Below are 15,456 nucleotides of genomic sequence, written 5' to 3' on the forward strand. Positions count from 1 at the left end.
CAATGGGGTTGTAGTTGATGTTTGGGTCTATGAGCGTTAGACACAATTTGTTTTTGTTCATGTCACACACAGCTCCTACTGTAGCTAGGAAAGATCTTCCAAGCAGAAGTGAAGAGTTCCAGTTAAGCTCGATGTCTAGGACATGAAAATCTACAGGGACAAGGGCATTACCAATCTGTACCTCCAGATCTCTTATGATTCCTCCTGATTGTTTCTCTGAAAGATCCACGAAGGTGAAGGATTCCATTGAAGGTTCGATGGTCAAACCAAGCTGGTCTACCATGATCCTAGGGAGGATACTAACTGATGCTCCTGTGTCACACATTGAATGGGGAAATTCAACACCCTTGACTACGCATGGTATTGCAAACTTCCCAGGATCACTCTTCTTCGTCAATGTGATCCTGTGTTTCATCTTTTCTCTGACTTGATGAAACATTCTCCTAATGTCCTCCTCAGTTACCTTTGTTTCTCTGAAGAACATCCACAACCGGTGTGTGAAGTAAGCTTCATCAAAAGGTTTTTCGATTGGGATTCTGAGGATTCTCTTAGTGAAACCATCCATCTCTTTATCGTTAGCTTTCCTCTTAAGATTTTTAGGAATCTTCTCCTTTATTTTCCTTAACCTTCTCCCTTCAGATTCTTGTTCTTCTTGAACTGATTCTGGTGTACTATTTAAAGGGTTGGGTTTTGGTTCGGGTGGGTTAGCTAATGGTTTAGGTAGTGGTCTGAGTGCGTTGATGTAATCATTATCGATTGAGGGTAACCGCACTCGGTATGTCAGAGGTGCCTGTCTATCGATGGGAGGTGTGTTGTGACGATCGACGTCGGACTCACTCTGTCGATCGATGGTTGGCTCAACCGATTGATCGATTTTATCATAGAAAGGGGAGGGTGGGTGAGGATGCTTAGCTGCGAATTCTTCATGAGTTAGAATTCGAACCGCATTGCAATCAGTCGATTTAGCGGACGACGTCGTTCGATGACTGGAGTAATCCGTCCATCGATCTTCATCATGGTCTGTCGATCGATGTGAGTTCATCGACATCGGTCGACACCATTGAGAACCGCCGAGACTCATGGAGCTTTCGATTTCGAAGTCTCCTTCCTCGAGCTTTTCATTTCTCACCACTTGCCAGAAATCATCATCTATGATGGCATTTACGTGGTGTTTCCCTTTGTCGGCTCCTGCCTCTCTGGCGAAAGCTTCTTGCCTCTTTATAGTCTCGCCCGTCTGAATTACTTGGGTTTCAAGTTTTCTCACCTGAGTCCCTAAGGTCTCAATTTTGGTGTTCAGATTGTTGTAGGCGGAGTCTATTTTACCGTTGAAATCCACGGTGATTTGTTGTTGTCCCAACAATACTCGATCAAGCATCTCTTCGATCTTGCTTTCCTGAGTCTGGGGTGGTGGATTTTGGTAGTAAGAGTTCGAGTAGCTTTTGCTGTTGTTGAAGGGTTTTTGAAATTGTGAACTTTGGTTACTTCTTTGGCCATTTCCAAAGAAATTTCTGTGTCCGCCCTGGTATCCAAATTTCTAGAATCTGGTACCTCCGATGTAATTCACATTTTCTTCTCCTTCCGTATCTGCTACTTCTCCTTCAGCTGAACAGACTTGCTTCCTAAGAAGCTCGTGCACCACATCTAACTTAGCTCTTACTTCGTCCATCTGTTCCTTTTCGATAGAGGCTACAGACTTCTTCCGTTCAGAGTCAGTGTTTTTGGTGCTGCTGCTGTTAGCAAGGTTTTCGAAAAGTCTCACAGCTTCCAACGGATTCCGAGTAGTGAAGTTTCCTTCACTCGCCGTATCAAGAGCCATTTGATACTGTAAGGCGAGACCTCGGAAGAAAGTGCTTAGCAGCTGCACTTCGTTAAATCCGTGGTGTGGACAGTCTCGCTGGAAGAACCTAAATCTAATCCACGCATCTTTGAAGGACTCTCCAGCCTTCTGTGAGAATGTGGAAATTTTGTTCCGAAGTTCTTCAGCGCGCGATCGAAGAAGTTTCGTAAGAAATCATTCTTGATGTCGGTCCAGGATGTTAAAGATCCTGTGGGTTGCTGCCTAAGCCAGTGCATCGCTTCTCCATTCAGCGTGTATCTAAAGAGCTTGCACAACAGGTATTCTTCGAGGACTCCTTCCATCCGAATAGCAGCAATTAGATCCTCGAACCGTTCCAAATGGTCCATAGGATGCTCGTGCGGTAACCCAAAGTAGGGTATCTGCGACACGAGAGTGTAGTATTGAGGCTTCAGCTCGAAATTCTGTTTCTGGATCTCCGGAAGTCGAATAGCTGATCTGTTGGAATAGTACTCATCTGGGCGATTGTAGTCGGCCAGTGGTTTCGATCGAGCGTCCCCATCTACAGGTTGAGCAGCTCCTGTAGCATCAACATCAGAGATTACAGTCCCCTGAGCATCTATTTTCTGACCTGTTGCATTACGCAGATGACCGGCCTGGTGATACAGGTTTCCGTTCTCGTCATGAGTTAGAATAATAATGTTTACCATTTTTGACGACACGGTATCGATTGACGTACGCGGTGTAGTATTAATCGTTGTCGAACTATTGGGATCAATCGACGATGATGGTCTGGTGTCGGTCGATGGTTGGTTGTGCGTATCGATCGATGACGAATTTGTTGCGTCGAGCGATGTGGAACGTTGACCTCTACGGATGGTGCGTTCCAAATGAGCAGGATCGTCTGAGAACAGCAAGTTTTTCTCCTTGTTGCTTCTGGTATCGCTGGGCATGCACCTGAAAAGACAAGAAAAAGATTATTAGAAAAGGGGTAGAGAAAAGAATAAGAATCAATAAAACTAAATCTAATGGCGATCAAAGCTTCCCGGCAACAGCGCCAAATTTGATACCACTCAAATTACCCTAAGGAGTGTTACTCTCATCAAAAGAGGTTCAAATGTAGTACTTAGGGATCGAATCCACAAGGAGCTAGGGAACAATTAAATCTAGTGTTTATTAATTCTAAAGGTTGCAAATGTTTAAATGAAATAGCAATAGTAACAAGCGAGTAAATAATAAATGTAACTTGGTTGGAAATGATATTAGATGCAGGGCCACTATTCAGGTGTTGGAGATTATAATACCTATAGATGCCTAACTGTTGCATGCATGATATATAAGAGCTCATTCGCTTAACTCAGTGATCAGCTGTCGCATGTACCACTGGTTAACAGACTAGATCTCGTGTCTCAACGGTTAGTATGTCGACGACGAGAGAGTGTCGATCGATGGTCTATTTAGACGTCGACCGATACACCTTTGCCAACGTCGATCGATTGTCAGTTGAGGACATCAATCGACGGGTTCTAGCCAGGCCTATGCGCGAGTATGAAATGCCCTACTAAGATACTAAATTGGCGGTTAGCCCTCTCTAGCAGTCCTAGTATGATAGATAGATGTTAGGATGGGATAACAAGGGTGCTTTAGTATGCAATCCTATGATCAAATTCTAGTTAGCAAGGCTAAAACAAGCAATGAATACAAATCTATCATGAATATCACAACATAGTAGATCTATAGTTTGGGGCTAATCCCACAAACCTATCTGAACCCTGGATCTAATAATTGAACTACTCAGACATCGCAAATCAATTCATAACAATAAAGGAATAGAAACTCATAGCATAGATGAAAAGAAATGAAAACAAGGAGTTCCAATCACAAGTGATCTTCTCTCCCAAATGAAACTTGTAACAAAACTAGGTCTAGAAAAAGCTCTATGCCGTCAAAACACTTAGGCAGTATATATTCTACTAGGTTAAAAACTCGTCAGGGCATTTTGGTAATTTGGCTTGGCCTTGGTTTTTAAATCTGCTGAATCCAAAATGTCGTGTGTCTGGTGTCTCGACATCGATCGATGGTACTTGCGTACATCGATCGATATTAATCTTCATCTATCTAGGCATCTCCTGATATCGATCGTCAGCCCTTATGCGCATCGATCGATTGTGCTTCCTCTCGTCGACCTCTACGTGGTCAGCTCGGGTGAAATGTCCTTTAAGCTCCAAAATGCTCCAAAGTCATAGCTTTACTCCGAAATGCACATGAACCTGAAAACATACCTAGAAGAGTAGAAAACATAGATATATATATAATAAAATACTTATATACCATGGATAAAAGTGGGTCAAATCCAAGGTATATCAGTTATGCATCGATTATAGAGGGATTAACAATGTTACAGTAAAGGACAAGTATCCCTTGCCAAGGATCGATGAATTGTTGGATCAGCTTCAGGGGGCAAGCTGGTTCTCAAAGATAGATTTGGCATCGGGATATCATCAAATCCCAATATTAGAGTCCGATATCATGAAGATGGCTTTTAGGACCCGGTATGGCCACTATGAATTTGTGGTAATGCCTTTTGGTCTTACTAATGCGCCGGCTGCTTTCATGCGCTTGATGAATGATATATTTCGTGATTACTTGGATAAATTTGTAATCATCTTTATTGATGATATACTTATTTATTCCAAGAGTAAAGGGGAACATACAGAGCACCTCCAAAAGGTGTTGGAGCGATTAAGAAGCCATAAGTTGTTCACCAAGTTTAGTAAATGTAGTTTCTGGAAAAGGGAGATTGGTTCCTTGGTCATCGAGTGTCAGAGAAGGGAGTTGCAGTAGATCCTGAAAAGGTTAAAGTAGTTAAGGACTGGCCACGCCCTACCAGCGCTACCGAGGTTCGAAGCTTTCTAGGATTGGCTGGGTATTATCGAAAGTTTGTGAGGAACTTTTCCATCATGGCCAAACCCTTGACGAGGCTGACTGGGAAAGATATATCATTTGAATGGGATAAGAAAGAGGAAAAGGCTTTTACACAATTAATGGAAGCTTTGACGACAGCACCTATTCTTGCATTACCTACTCAAGGAAGACCTTACACAGTATACACTGATGCTTCTCGAGTAGGACTGGGTTGTGTACTGATGCAGGATGAGAGATGGCCGCAGTGGTATTTTCTTTAAAAATATGGAGATCCTATCTTTATGGCGAGACGATTCAAATCTTTACTGATCACAAGAGTCTCAAGTATCTCTTTACTCAGTCAGATTTGAATTTGAGACAAAGGAGGTGGATGGAGTTTATCACGGATTATGACTTACAAATCCAATATCACCCAGGAAAGGCGAATGTGGTAGCAGATGCACTGAGTCGGAGGAGAAGTGATACAGCTATTGAGAAGGACTTAGAAGCCTTAAACGCAGAATTTAAGATGATTAGTCTTTCAGCCATAGAAGGCGAGGGCAGCGAGCCATTGGGATTGCGAGCAGTGAATCAAGCAAACCTCCTGCAAAGAATTCGAGAAGAGCAGAAGGAAGATGTGAAGCTAAAGAAGATTATAAAAGAACTTGAAGAACCAGGCGGAAGAAATGATAGTGGTTATCATTTAGCTGATGACAGAACCCTCCTACTGAACGGAAGGATAACCGTACCTGTAAGAAAGGAGTTACGAGAAGAGATCTTGAGAATCGCACACCACTCAATATTAAGTATTCATCCTGGAAGCACCAAGATGTACCAGGATATACGTCGATACTATCACTGGCCAGGAATCAAAAAATCAGTTGCTAAGTGGGTAGCTCAGTGCCAGACCTGCCAACAAATTAAGGCTGACCATCAAGTGCGGGAGGATTATTGCAAAGCCTACCAATCCCAGAATGGAAGTGGGAGTCAGTGGCTATGGATTTTGTAACGGGACTACCTCGAGCACCAGGAAGAGGGAATGATACTATATGGGTGGTGGTAGACTGACTAACTAAGACTGCTCATTTTCTACCCATTAGAATTGCTGACAAGGTAGAAGTACTGGCAGAAGTTTACTTAAAGGAGATAGTACGATTACACGGAGTTTCTGCCAACATAGTATCTGATCGTGATCCAAGATTTACGGCTCAATTCTGGAGAGCTTTCAAGCAAGTATTGGGGACTAATCTTCATATGAGTACGGCGTTTCACCCTGAAACTGACGGGCAGACGGAGCGTACAATCAGAACCTTGGAAGATTTGCTAAGGATGTGTGTTTTAGACTGGTCAGGTACATGGGAACAATACTTACCTTTGGTAGAGTTCTCTTATAACAACAGTTACCATGCAAGTATTGGAATGTCCCCATATGAGGCATTATATGGACGACCTTGCCGCACACCACTGTGTTGGGCTGAAGTTGGAGAAAGACATATGTTAGGACCAGATGTAGTAGATGAAACAACAGAAAAGATAAAGATTGTCCGAGAGAATATGAAGAAAGCTCAAGACATGCAGAAGAAGTATGCCGATCAGAATAGACGTGAAGTAATATTTCAAGTTGGTGATTGGGTATATTTGAAGGTGGCCGCACAGAAAGGGAGAGATAGATTCGGAAAAGTGGGAAAGTTAGCCACTCAATATATAGGACCATACTGAGTGATGCAACGGGTTGGAGAAGTAGCCTATCAATTAGAGTTACCATCAGATATGGCACTTCACCCAGTTTTCCATGTCTCAATGTTAAGAAGGCATATACGAGATCCTACCGAAGTAGAGCCGCAACGAATTGAAAACCTTCGCTCCAACCTCACTTACCCTGAAGGACCACTTCGAATCGGAGAAAGACGAATAAGAAAACTGAAGAATCGAGAGATTCCTCAAGTGCAAGTATTTTGGGGAAAACAGCGTCGAGTAATTGTGACATGGGAAGATGAAGAGAGGTTTAGAGCAACTCATCCTGAACTGTTTTTGGAAGATGATGAAGATCAGATGGGTGGAGCATCAAACCACTAAGAATTCGGGACGAATTCTATTAAGAGGGGGAGAATGTAATTACCCTCTTTAAAGAGTAAAACGCAGACAGGGAAAAATCTTGTAACATCCGAAAAAATTACTCAAGTAAGTGGAAGTCGGATTGATCTTTTCCCGTGGATGTTGTGGATCCCAAGGTACATAAGAAAAATTTAGAAAGTCTTCGAATAGTTTTCCATCTGAAGAAATACATTCTTCAGGAAGTTTAGTGGATTGAAAATGCTCGCGGTTCGGCCTAGAACGTCCTAGTCGGACGAGAAAATTAATCGAAAATTTATTATAAGGCCTTAAGATAGGAATGACCTTAGAGTTATTTTAGAAATGTTTAGGTCTAAGAAATCTAGGTTTTTGTCAAGGAAAAACATTTCCGCCAGCTCGGATAAGCTTATAACACGTTCGGGATTTAAATACGGCCAATTCGGGCCCATCTACGATGTGTTAAGCATATCCGGAAGCTTCTGGAGGATGCAGCTGCTTGTCTACCTCCTTAAGCAGCTAGATATGTGTTATTCCTTTACTGGAGAATCCTCCAAGCAGCTCTTGCTTATGTCCTACTGGTTGAATTGGTGGCTGGCCACAAAACTTGTTTTAATTGGACAGATTTGTGGCTGCACACCAATCTCTCTCCAATTGGTTGCAAGGGGTACCCAGGACAGCTCCTGCTTGTAACCCACGACTTAAACCTTCTCCTGAGCTCATTCTCCAGCCTATAAATAGCAGACCACCCCCTTAGTCATTTCTCATGCTTAGAACCCTAACCATAGCAGCTCGAAAAAGTCGAAACCCTAAGGTAAAATGTTTTTGTCTTTAGCTTTCTTTTTATTTAGATTTTGTTTTTTCTTTTTTTTTTTTTTATTTAGAACTTGGATAGCCTTTCTTAACCTACCCCTTCCTGTATTTATATTTCTAAAGCTCTAGAGTTTTCCGATAAAAGTTTAAAGTGAAGCCGACCGCGAGATAGAAGCGTTTCCAGTCCAAAACTTTCATCTAAGTGTTGAGGTGAGTCTCGGTTATGGGTTATGATTGTTGTGTGTGCGACTAGCGCCTGCAAAACAAGAGTAACGGCTGATGCATTGCTAGGTTGCGCGTTTAGATATATAATGATATGATAATGATTGATGTTTGTGAAAGATATTGAGTTATATCGTCGGGCTTCGGCTCGAGGGGTATAACATGATTGTGATACATTGATGTTGTGTTGCATATTCTTATGTCATTGCATTATATTGTTTGGGCCTCCGCTCAGATAATATAACATGTTTGATCATATCTTAACGGGGAAACCCGTAAATCCACGGACTTGATCCGTGAGAGTCCGACACTCGGGTGGAGTGTCGTAAGAGTCATTGGTGTCCACTCGAGGCCCGTGCCTTGTCTGGGGCCTTACCAAAATTAGTTCCGGGCAGGACGCGAAGACACGTGTGATAGGGCTAGCTACCCTCGATCGTGTAGCTGCATGACGATGCGGCAAGTGTGTTATCCGGGCCATCAGTTTTTTAGACTTTGTGTTTAGAGTCAATGGGCGCAAGAAGGGATGTGTTATGGACTTCGTATCAAGATAGGAACCAATGGCGAGAGGCAGTCCTCGATGATCAATAATGATCTAACCACTCGTGAAGAGTGGATGCTTTTTTACATGATTGCTTTATTTTTGCATTGCATATTTCTTAATATAATTGATCCTTGTTACTTAATGTATGATGCATAATGGGGGGATAAATAATTGTTAGGAAACCCCACTCACTGAGCAAAATAGTTGCTCATTAGACTCTTTGTTTTGCAGGTAACCCGTAGTAGTAGGTTCCATTTGGGATCGGAGGAGCACAAAGCTGTTGGTGTAGATTTGCTACATTTTGCAAGCATGTACGTTTTGTAATATGTAAGATATGGTTTTGAACATCGGCCGAGCATGTATAAATTTTTGATGTGGTTGAACCTTAAGTATATATAAATAAAAAAAAGGTGTGTGAAATGCTTGGATTCCATATGATACTAGTCCTAGTCTGGGACGAACTAACTAACGGTTTCAAACTCGGGTTGCAAAGCCTTAACTTGGAATCGCTAGGAAATCCGTTCTTCGACATATGATCTTAGGATTTCGGATCTGATCTAGGAACCTCAGATCAAATGTTCGGGCACGTGGTAGTAGTATCTTCGATCTGGTTAGAGTTCTTTAGTTCGTCGTGCATGTTCTTGTTTGATTGGTGCATGGCAAACTAATTAACTTTTATTTATTCCGGATCGGGGGTGTTACACCTTGGACCATCATTCAGAGGTTAGGTCGTCCATACTCAACCATGATCAGATCTTACACGATCTTCCTTGGACAATCACACTTAGGCTCAGTACTTATGGTCTACGACACATACTCCTAGCCATACACTTCGTCATGACTCTTAGCCAACCTCGAAGCTATCAACACCAAGGTTGATATCTAGAAGCATCATATCAATACTCTTACTCCAGCAACGTGACTATCCATACTAGTGCTCGGCCATTGAACCATCGTCATGAAACATGATCCAACCACTAGACTTGATAAGCCATCGTCTACTTAGAAGATATTGACATAACCGGCCTTCCATTGCCATCATGTGGGTCTACACCCTACATAAGGCATATGGCGCCTATCCTACTCACCAACCCGAAGTTGATTGTAAGATATCTTACTTAGCCTTTGCGGCTAGAAACATCCATCCATTAACCATGGATTATGGTTCATACATAAATCAGGTTGTACGGATTGCACTAGCCCTTAAGTCCTTCGCTATATCCTTACACTCATGTATTGACCAAACTGACAACCCATTGCCATCATGTGGGTCCACGCCCAACATAATGCATGTGGTGTCTTTTTAACCATTGAATCACTTGTATCCTTTTTGGTCCCGTTCCGTTCGTACCCTTTTAGTCCCGACCCGTTCATACCCTTTCGGTCACGACCCGTTCACATCCAATGGATCATGATACGTTCGTACCTCTTGGATCACGACACGTTCGTACCTCTTGGATCACGACACAATTGTACCTCTTGGAGCACGACATGATCACAGATCTTGGATCACGATACATTGCATCCTTGGGATCACGATGCACCCTTTGGTCATTGGTACCCTTTGGTCCTCGTACCCTTTGATACTTGCAACCCTTGGTATCTCGTACCTTTTGGTTACTTGCATCCTTTGGTATCTCACAACCTTTGGTAACTCATGACCCTTGGCAATACGAAACCTTTGGCGACTAGTACCCTTTTGATCCAACCTATCGGTTATGGTTAGCGATCAACGTAACCAACCATGACACCAGGGTCTATGACGTGGTAACATGATTCACTATCACGTTTCATATATATATCATATAGACATAATAATATAAAGAGACAGAGATAGAACCACTCACAACCGCTATAGCCCTTACCGATCGGTCAGTTCGTCTCTCGGCTAAGCGCCCTTGGACCCTTGGTCCTTTGCGCCTATTTCCCTCCAGGAATAGGTCTTCCTCTTGGCCTCAGTGACTTCTATAAGCCACGGCCTCATATGGCTTAAGCCATACTCACCATGAACCGGATCGTGCCCTTATGGCTTTGATCCCGGATCCTGCCCTTCCAGCTTGGATCCTCGGTTCTCATTGGGGGATCCCTTTGTTTAGGACGTGTATCCTTTGTCTCAGACAGAATGAGACTGAATGAGAATGAATGAATTGATCTCTGGTCGTGCATCCTTTATATAGGCAACCAAAGGTCATGTGCGAAGGGACACATCCCTTCGAAGCATCCTTTTTGGGGACAGATCTTGGCCATCGATTACAATCAACGGTCCAGATCGTACCTGTTCGGAAATGGAAGGTTCCAGACCTTATAGGCACGTCCAACCCAAGCCTAGACTTGGTACCCAAGCCCACGGCCTGCCCACAAGAGCCCAACGACTCATGGACCACATGGCCGGACCTCCTGGCCCGCCACTGACCCAGACCCGGACCATCGGCCCAAAACCCAAACAGTCCATCGAGCTGAGATGAGCTGACTCCCAGCTGCCTCAGCTGAGTGAGCTAGTAGTCCAGCTGGTTGAGCTGACTTAACTTGGAACGAGCTAGGCTGAGCTTGACCGAGCTACGTCTAGCTGATCGAGCTTCCCGTAAGCATCGCCCAGCTTCTGGACAGCTTATCGTAGCTGACTTCTTTCTCTTATAAGGTTAAGTCTCAGCATCCTGACGTCCTTAAACTTCTATCTTGGCCATGGAACGCTTGCCTTAATGTCCTAATACCGGCCGTCCCGACGGTCCTTATCCAGGATCGCGGATGTTACATTACTAGTAATCCTAGTTATACTACGTTGACTTGACACATGACTACTATAAGTTATACTAGTTGTACCAATAGACCTGTTCAATTTATTACTTTGAATTGTAGCAGATTACTAGTTGTACATTTTGTATAAACAACATCAGTAATACATCATCTGTTGTACCAGTAAAACGGGTTGTTAACGAGTTTTGTGTAATGAGTTGTACCAGTTGGAAATTTGTGAAAATTTGTCCTCGAAACGATAGAGATTGCAACTGCTAATCAACATGACATCCATAATCGTTCTTCGATTAAGAAACCAAAGAAACCTGGCTCTGATACCACCTGATGGAGCGGAAGCAACGATAAACAGCTCAACTAAGGGGTTATGGAACAACGCTTGGACTTGCCAGCTTATCCAAGGGATTCTATAGAATCCTCTCTTGGGACCTGCTTCTTGATTGATGAATCTAATCAAATCAATACAAGGGATAGAGAATACTATTCTCTCAAAAGCCAAAGCTCTTTATTAATCAAATAAAACTGCATACAACTTTAGACTTAGATACCTATTTATAATAAATCCTTAAATCTATGAAAACCCTAATCTTAATTAAAATAGAAAAACTACTAAAATATAGAAAATACAATAAGAAATAATTATCTATGTAAACTAATAAATTATAAAAATATTTGGATAACTTCCAAATATCTTGCTGCATCACTAACTCTGCACACCTATACCAAGAGAAAGAGGGAAAGAAGAGAAACAATCTAAGGAAGGGAGAATAGAAGGTAAGCACCGAGAAACCAGAGCCTAAGCTTGAGACCAGAAACAACCTTTTAAGCCCACATAGCATACATGAAGAAATCACTATCCAAACCTGGAGTGGCAACTATTACGAAAGGGAGAGCCACCAGATATGCGAGTAGTGATGAAAGCTGCAAACGAGATGAGATAACAGAGAGGAAAGGGAAGATGGAACAAAATCAGAAAACTATGGAACCATCATCGAGCTATGAAAGAGAGAATAGAAGTCAAATCACAAAACAAAAACAGACCTTGAAAGCTAAGACGAGCAAGGACTATCGACGGCAAACCAACGATGCGGAACACAACATCAAAGGAGACTAAACTCTGTCCCAACCTAAGGAGAAGCAGCTCCTACCATAAGCCAAAATCTAAGGAAGAAGAGGAGCGCTAATATTGACCTGAACAGCCTACAACGCTGTGAGAAACAACCTCAAAACTATGAACTCATAAACCCGATCTACAACAAATATCAGATAATTTCACATGAGAAGAATGCGAAGAAGAACAAGAGCACGAAAGTGAGTCTTTTTCCCGGTGATGGTGAGAAGCATCGCACCCTGGAAAGGTAAAAGTAATTCATAGATGGTGACGGCTCAAAGTCAAAATATGGGAGAGGGCACAAAACATCTTAAAATAGTAATGTTCCAAAATATGAAAAAAATAAAATACAATTTTGAAGTTGAAACCGTTAATCTTAGAATCAACAAATTCTTAAATGCAAAATCATTTTAATTTAATATGATTTACGTCAGACACTCATTTCATCACTAACAAATACTACTATACACACAACAATACAATCTTGAAAAACAAACACATAATATATTAACTTATCACCTACTACTATTAATATATAGCAAAAATAAACACCGAATAATACTTTTAACGAATAAAGACGACCACATAATTAACAACAATGAAACATTATTCCACACGAAGCGCGGACATGCCCCCTAGTAATATATAAAATCTATTATTATAAAGTACATTTTGTCTCTCACCTCCTTATGCCACATCACTAATAGGGGAAAGAGAGAATGACACGTGTCCAACTCTAAATCAGGTTTCTGCTTTACATTGTTGAGGTTTACGTATGGGCTTTACATTGTTGGGCTTTGATGATCTTTATTTGGACTGTTATAAAAAATACTTAAGCCCCATACTTCCATACACCTTCTCTAATAATTAGGGCCGTCGACATCAAGGGTATCTATCTATTATTATAAAGTACACTTTGTCCCTCACCTCCTTCTGCCACATCACTAAATAGGGGAATGAGAGAGTCACACTTGTCCAACTCTAAATCAGGTTTCTGCTTTACATTGTTGGGCTTTGCCTATGGGCTTTACATTGTAGGGCTTCGATGATCTTTATTTGGGCTGTTACAAAAAAATACTTAAGCCCGACACTTCCACACACCTTCTTTAATAGTTGGGGTGGTCGACATCAAGGGTTCTTTGTGGTCATCGACTTTTCGTTCATCTCCAACAATTGAGTTTCAGGAGACATACTAAATTTATATCTATTACTATAAAGTACACTTTGTCTCTCACCTCTTTATGTCACATCACTAAATAGGGGAAGGAGAGAGTGACATCTGTCCAACTCTAAATCAGGTTCCTGCTTTACACTGTTGGACTTCAATGATCTTTATCTGGAATGTTGCAAAAAAAATACTTAAGCCAGATACTTCCATGCACCTTTTTTAATAGTTGGGACGGTCGACATCAAGGGTTCGTCGTGGTCATTGACTTCTCGTTCATCTCCAACATTGGAGTTTCAGGAGACATATTAAATCTATATCTTATTATAAAGTACATTTTGTCTATCACCTCCTTCTGCCACATCACTAGATAGGGGAAGGAGAGAGTGACATGTGTTCAAATTTAAATCAGGTTTCTGCTTTTCATTGTTAGGTTTTACGTATGGGCTTTACATTGTTGGACTTTGATGATTTTTATTTGGGCTGTTACAAAAAATACTTAATCCCGATACTTTCATACATATTCTTTAATAATTGGTCCGTCGACATAAGGGTTCGTCGTGCTCATTGACTTCTCATTCATCTCCAACAATGGAGTTTCAGGAGAACTATTTGAGACGAATAGTGATGATGATTCCATGGATAGAGAAGTCTTGGTATCGGTTCATCTCCTGTTCGTCTCCCTCGAACCGTTACGCCATGAATTGATTGTATGTCATTAACTCTTTCGATCCACTGCATTTTCTCTCTTTTCAAGGCGGTGCAGCTACAACTATAAAAAGACTAGTCTACATACCGTACGCATCATCTTCACAAATAAAAAAATTTCCCCGTAGAAATGGCGTTGCCTCAAAACGTGTGTTTGTAGGATGGGTTTACTCCTAGTAATTAATATATCTAATATAATCTTAATTCATGTTTTTTTTTGAAATGAAAGATTCAGTAGTCTAGTAGTTTGTTTATGTTTAGATAATGCCCCGACTGAATTTGAAAGCCCAATCTAACAATTTTTTAAAAAAATATATATTTTTTGAAATCCAAAATATTTTGGTTTGGGTCAGATTCAGTGTTGTTTCTTTTTTAATAAAAATTTGAGATTTTAGATCCATTATTTTAACAGTTTCGGTTTGGAGTTGGTATAAGTTTCTTGGGGGTCGGGTTTGGTTCTGTTTTTCCGATTCGGATATTTTGCTAAACCATATGTGGAACACAGCAGACTTACGGTATTGTGAATGCTTCAAATTTTGTAAAGAAGTAAAAGACCACACGAGGACAGCAAAGAGGAGTACATAAAAAGTCAAATAAAGTCTTTTAGAATACAAAACCATAAAAGTCATGGGCCTTCGCTTCTCTGTAATCCCACTGATTACCAAATCGTACAGCGCACGACGACCTCTGCACTTCTGCCAATTCCGGCCATGAATCGCCAAGCGCCGTCGTGATTATGTTAACCGACGTCTTTTGGCTTCGCACGCGACGGAGCCGCATCGTCTTCTTCCTCATCTGTTCTCCTTTACTTATCCCACTCCTCTGTGCCTCAATCCCTCTCCTCTGCGCCGCCGAGATCTTCAGTCGCCTCCGCAATCGCCATCCATGGTTCGCTAAATCCGCCGATGAAGATGATTTGCGGCTCCGGAGATGCGAGGAAGGATGTAACTGCGGCGGGTCTGGGCCGGAAGAAGCGGGATTGCTGCAGAGATACTTGGAAGATCAGCTGATTCTGGTTAGATCTGTTTACGGATGCGGTGAAGAAGAAGACCAAAATCGCGATCCCGATCAAAATAGGATTTTACTTCTTTCGTGATTGTTTGTTTTGAAGTTTATGTAGATATAAGCACACGGATCCGATTTATTATATACTTCCAAACTCCGATCAATTGAAATTTTCCACTTTCGTCTTTGTCTCTTTCATTTCAATTTTTTCTTGCGAAATGAATTCTTCATTAGGTAATAATTCTCACACAAAAAAAAAACTAAAATAGATATTTTGACAACAAATTTCATAAAAGAAAAAAAAAACATTTATATCTTTATTTTACAGATATATAAATAAATGGGATAATTTGTAAATTACTCCATTAACA

The 15,456-nt window shown here is 41.5% G+C and overlaps 2 protein-coding genes and 1 non-coding gene across 3 annotated transcripts in view; all 3 read left to right on the top strand.

Moving 5' to 3' along the window:
- Positions 1-15,456, top strand: part of LOC117128145 — a 734,122-nt gene that overhangs the window by 237,106 nt on the left and 481,560 nt on the right. The window lies entirely within an intron of this gene.
- LOC117128677 lies at positions 1,872-1,977 on the top strand. The gene has a single exon (XR_004452071.1). It is a non-coding gene; the product is annotated as a small nucleolar RNA R71 (small nucleolar RNA).
- Positions 11,091-15,283, top strand: LOC103839986. The gene has a single exon (XM_033279906.1). It carries the CDS (start codon positions 14,817-14,819, stop codon positions 15,174-15,176), a length of 360 nt encoding a protein of 119 aa, XP_033135797.1. The 5' UTR covers positions 11,091-14,816; the 3' UTR covers positions 15,177-15,283.

Source organism: Brassica rapa, chromosome A09 (genome assembly GCF_000309985.2).
Source record: "Brassica rapa cultivar Chiifu-401-42 chromosome A09, CAAS_Brap_v3.01, whole genome shotgun sequence".
Lineage (NCBI taxonomy): Eukaryota > Viridiplantae > Streptophyta > Magnoliopsida > Brassicales > Brassicaceae > Brassica > Brassica rapa.

What these genes read in the sequence shown, in the direction of transcription:
- LOC103839986 (XM_033279906.1), top strand. Translation starts at nt 14,817, where the DNA reads ATGTTAACCGACGTCTTTTGGCTTCGCACGCGACGGAGCCGCATCGTC.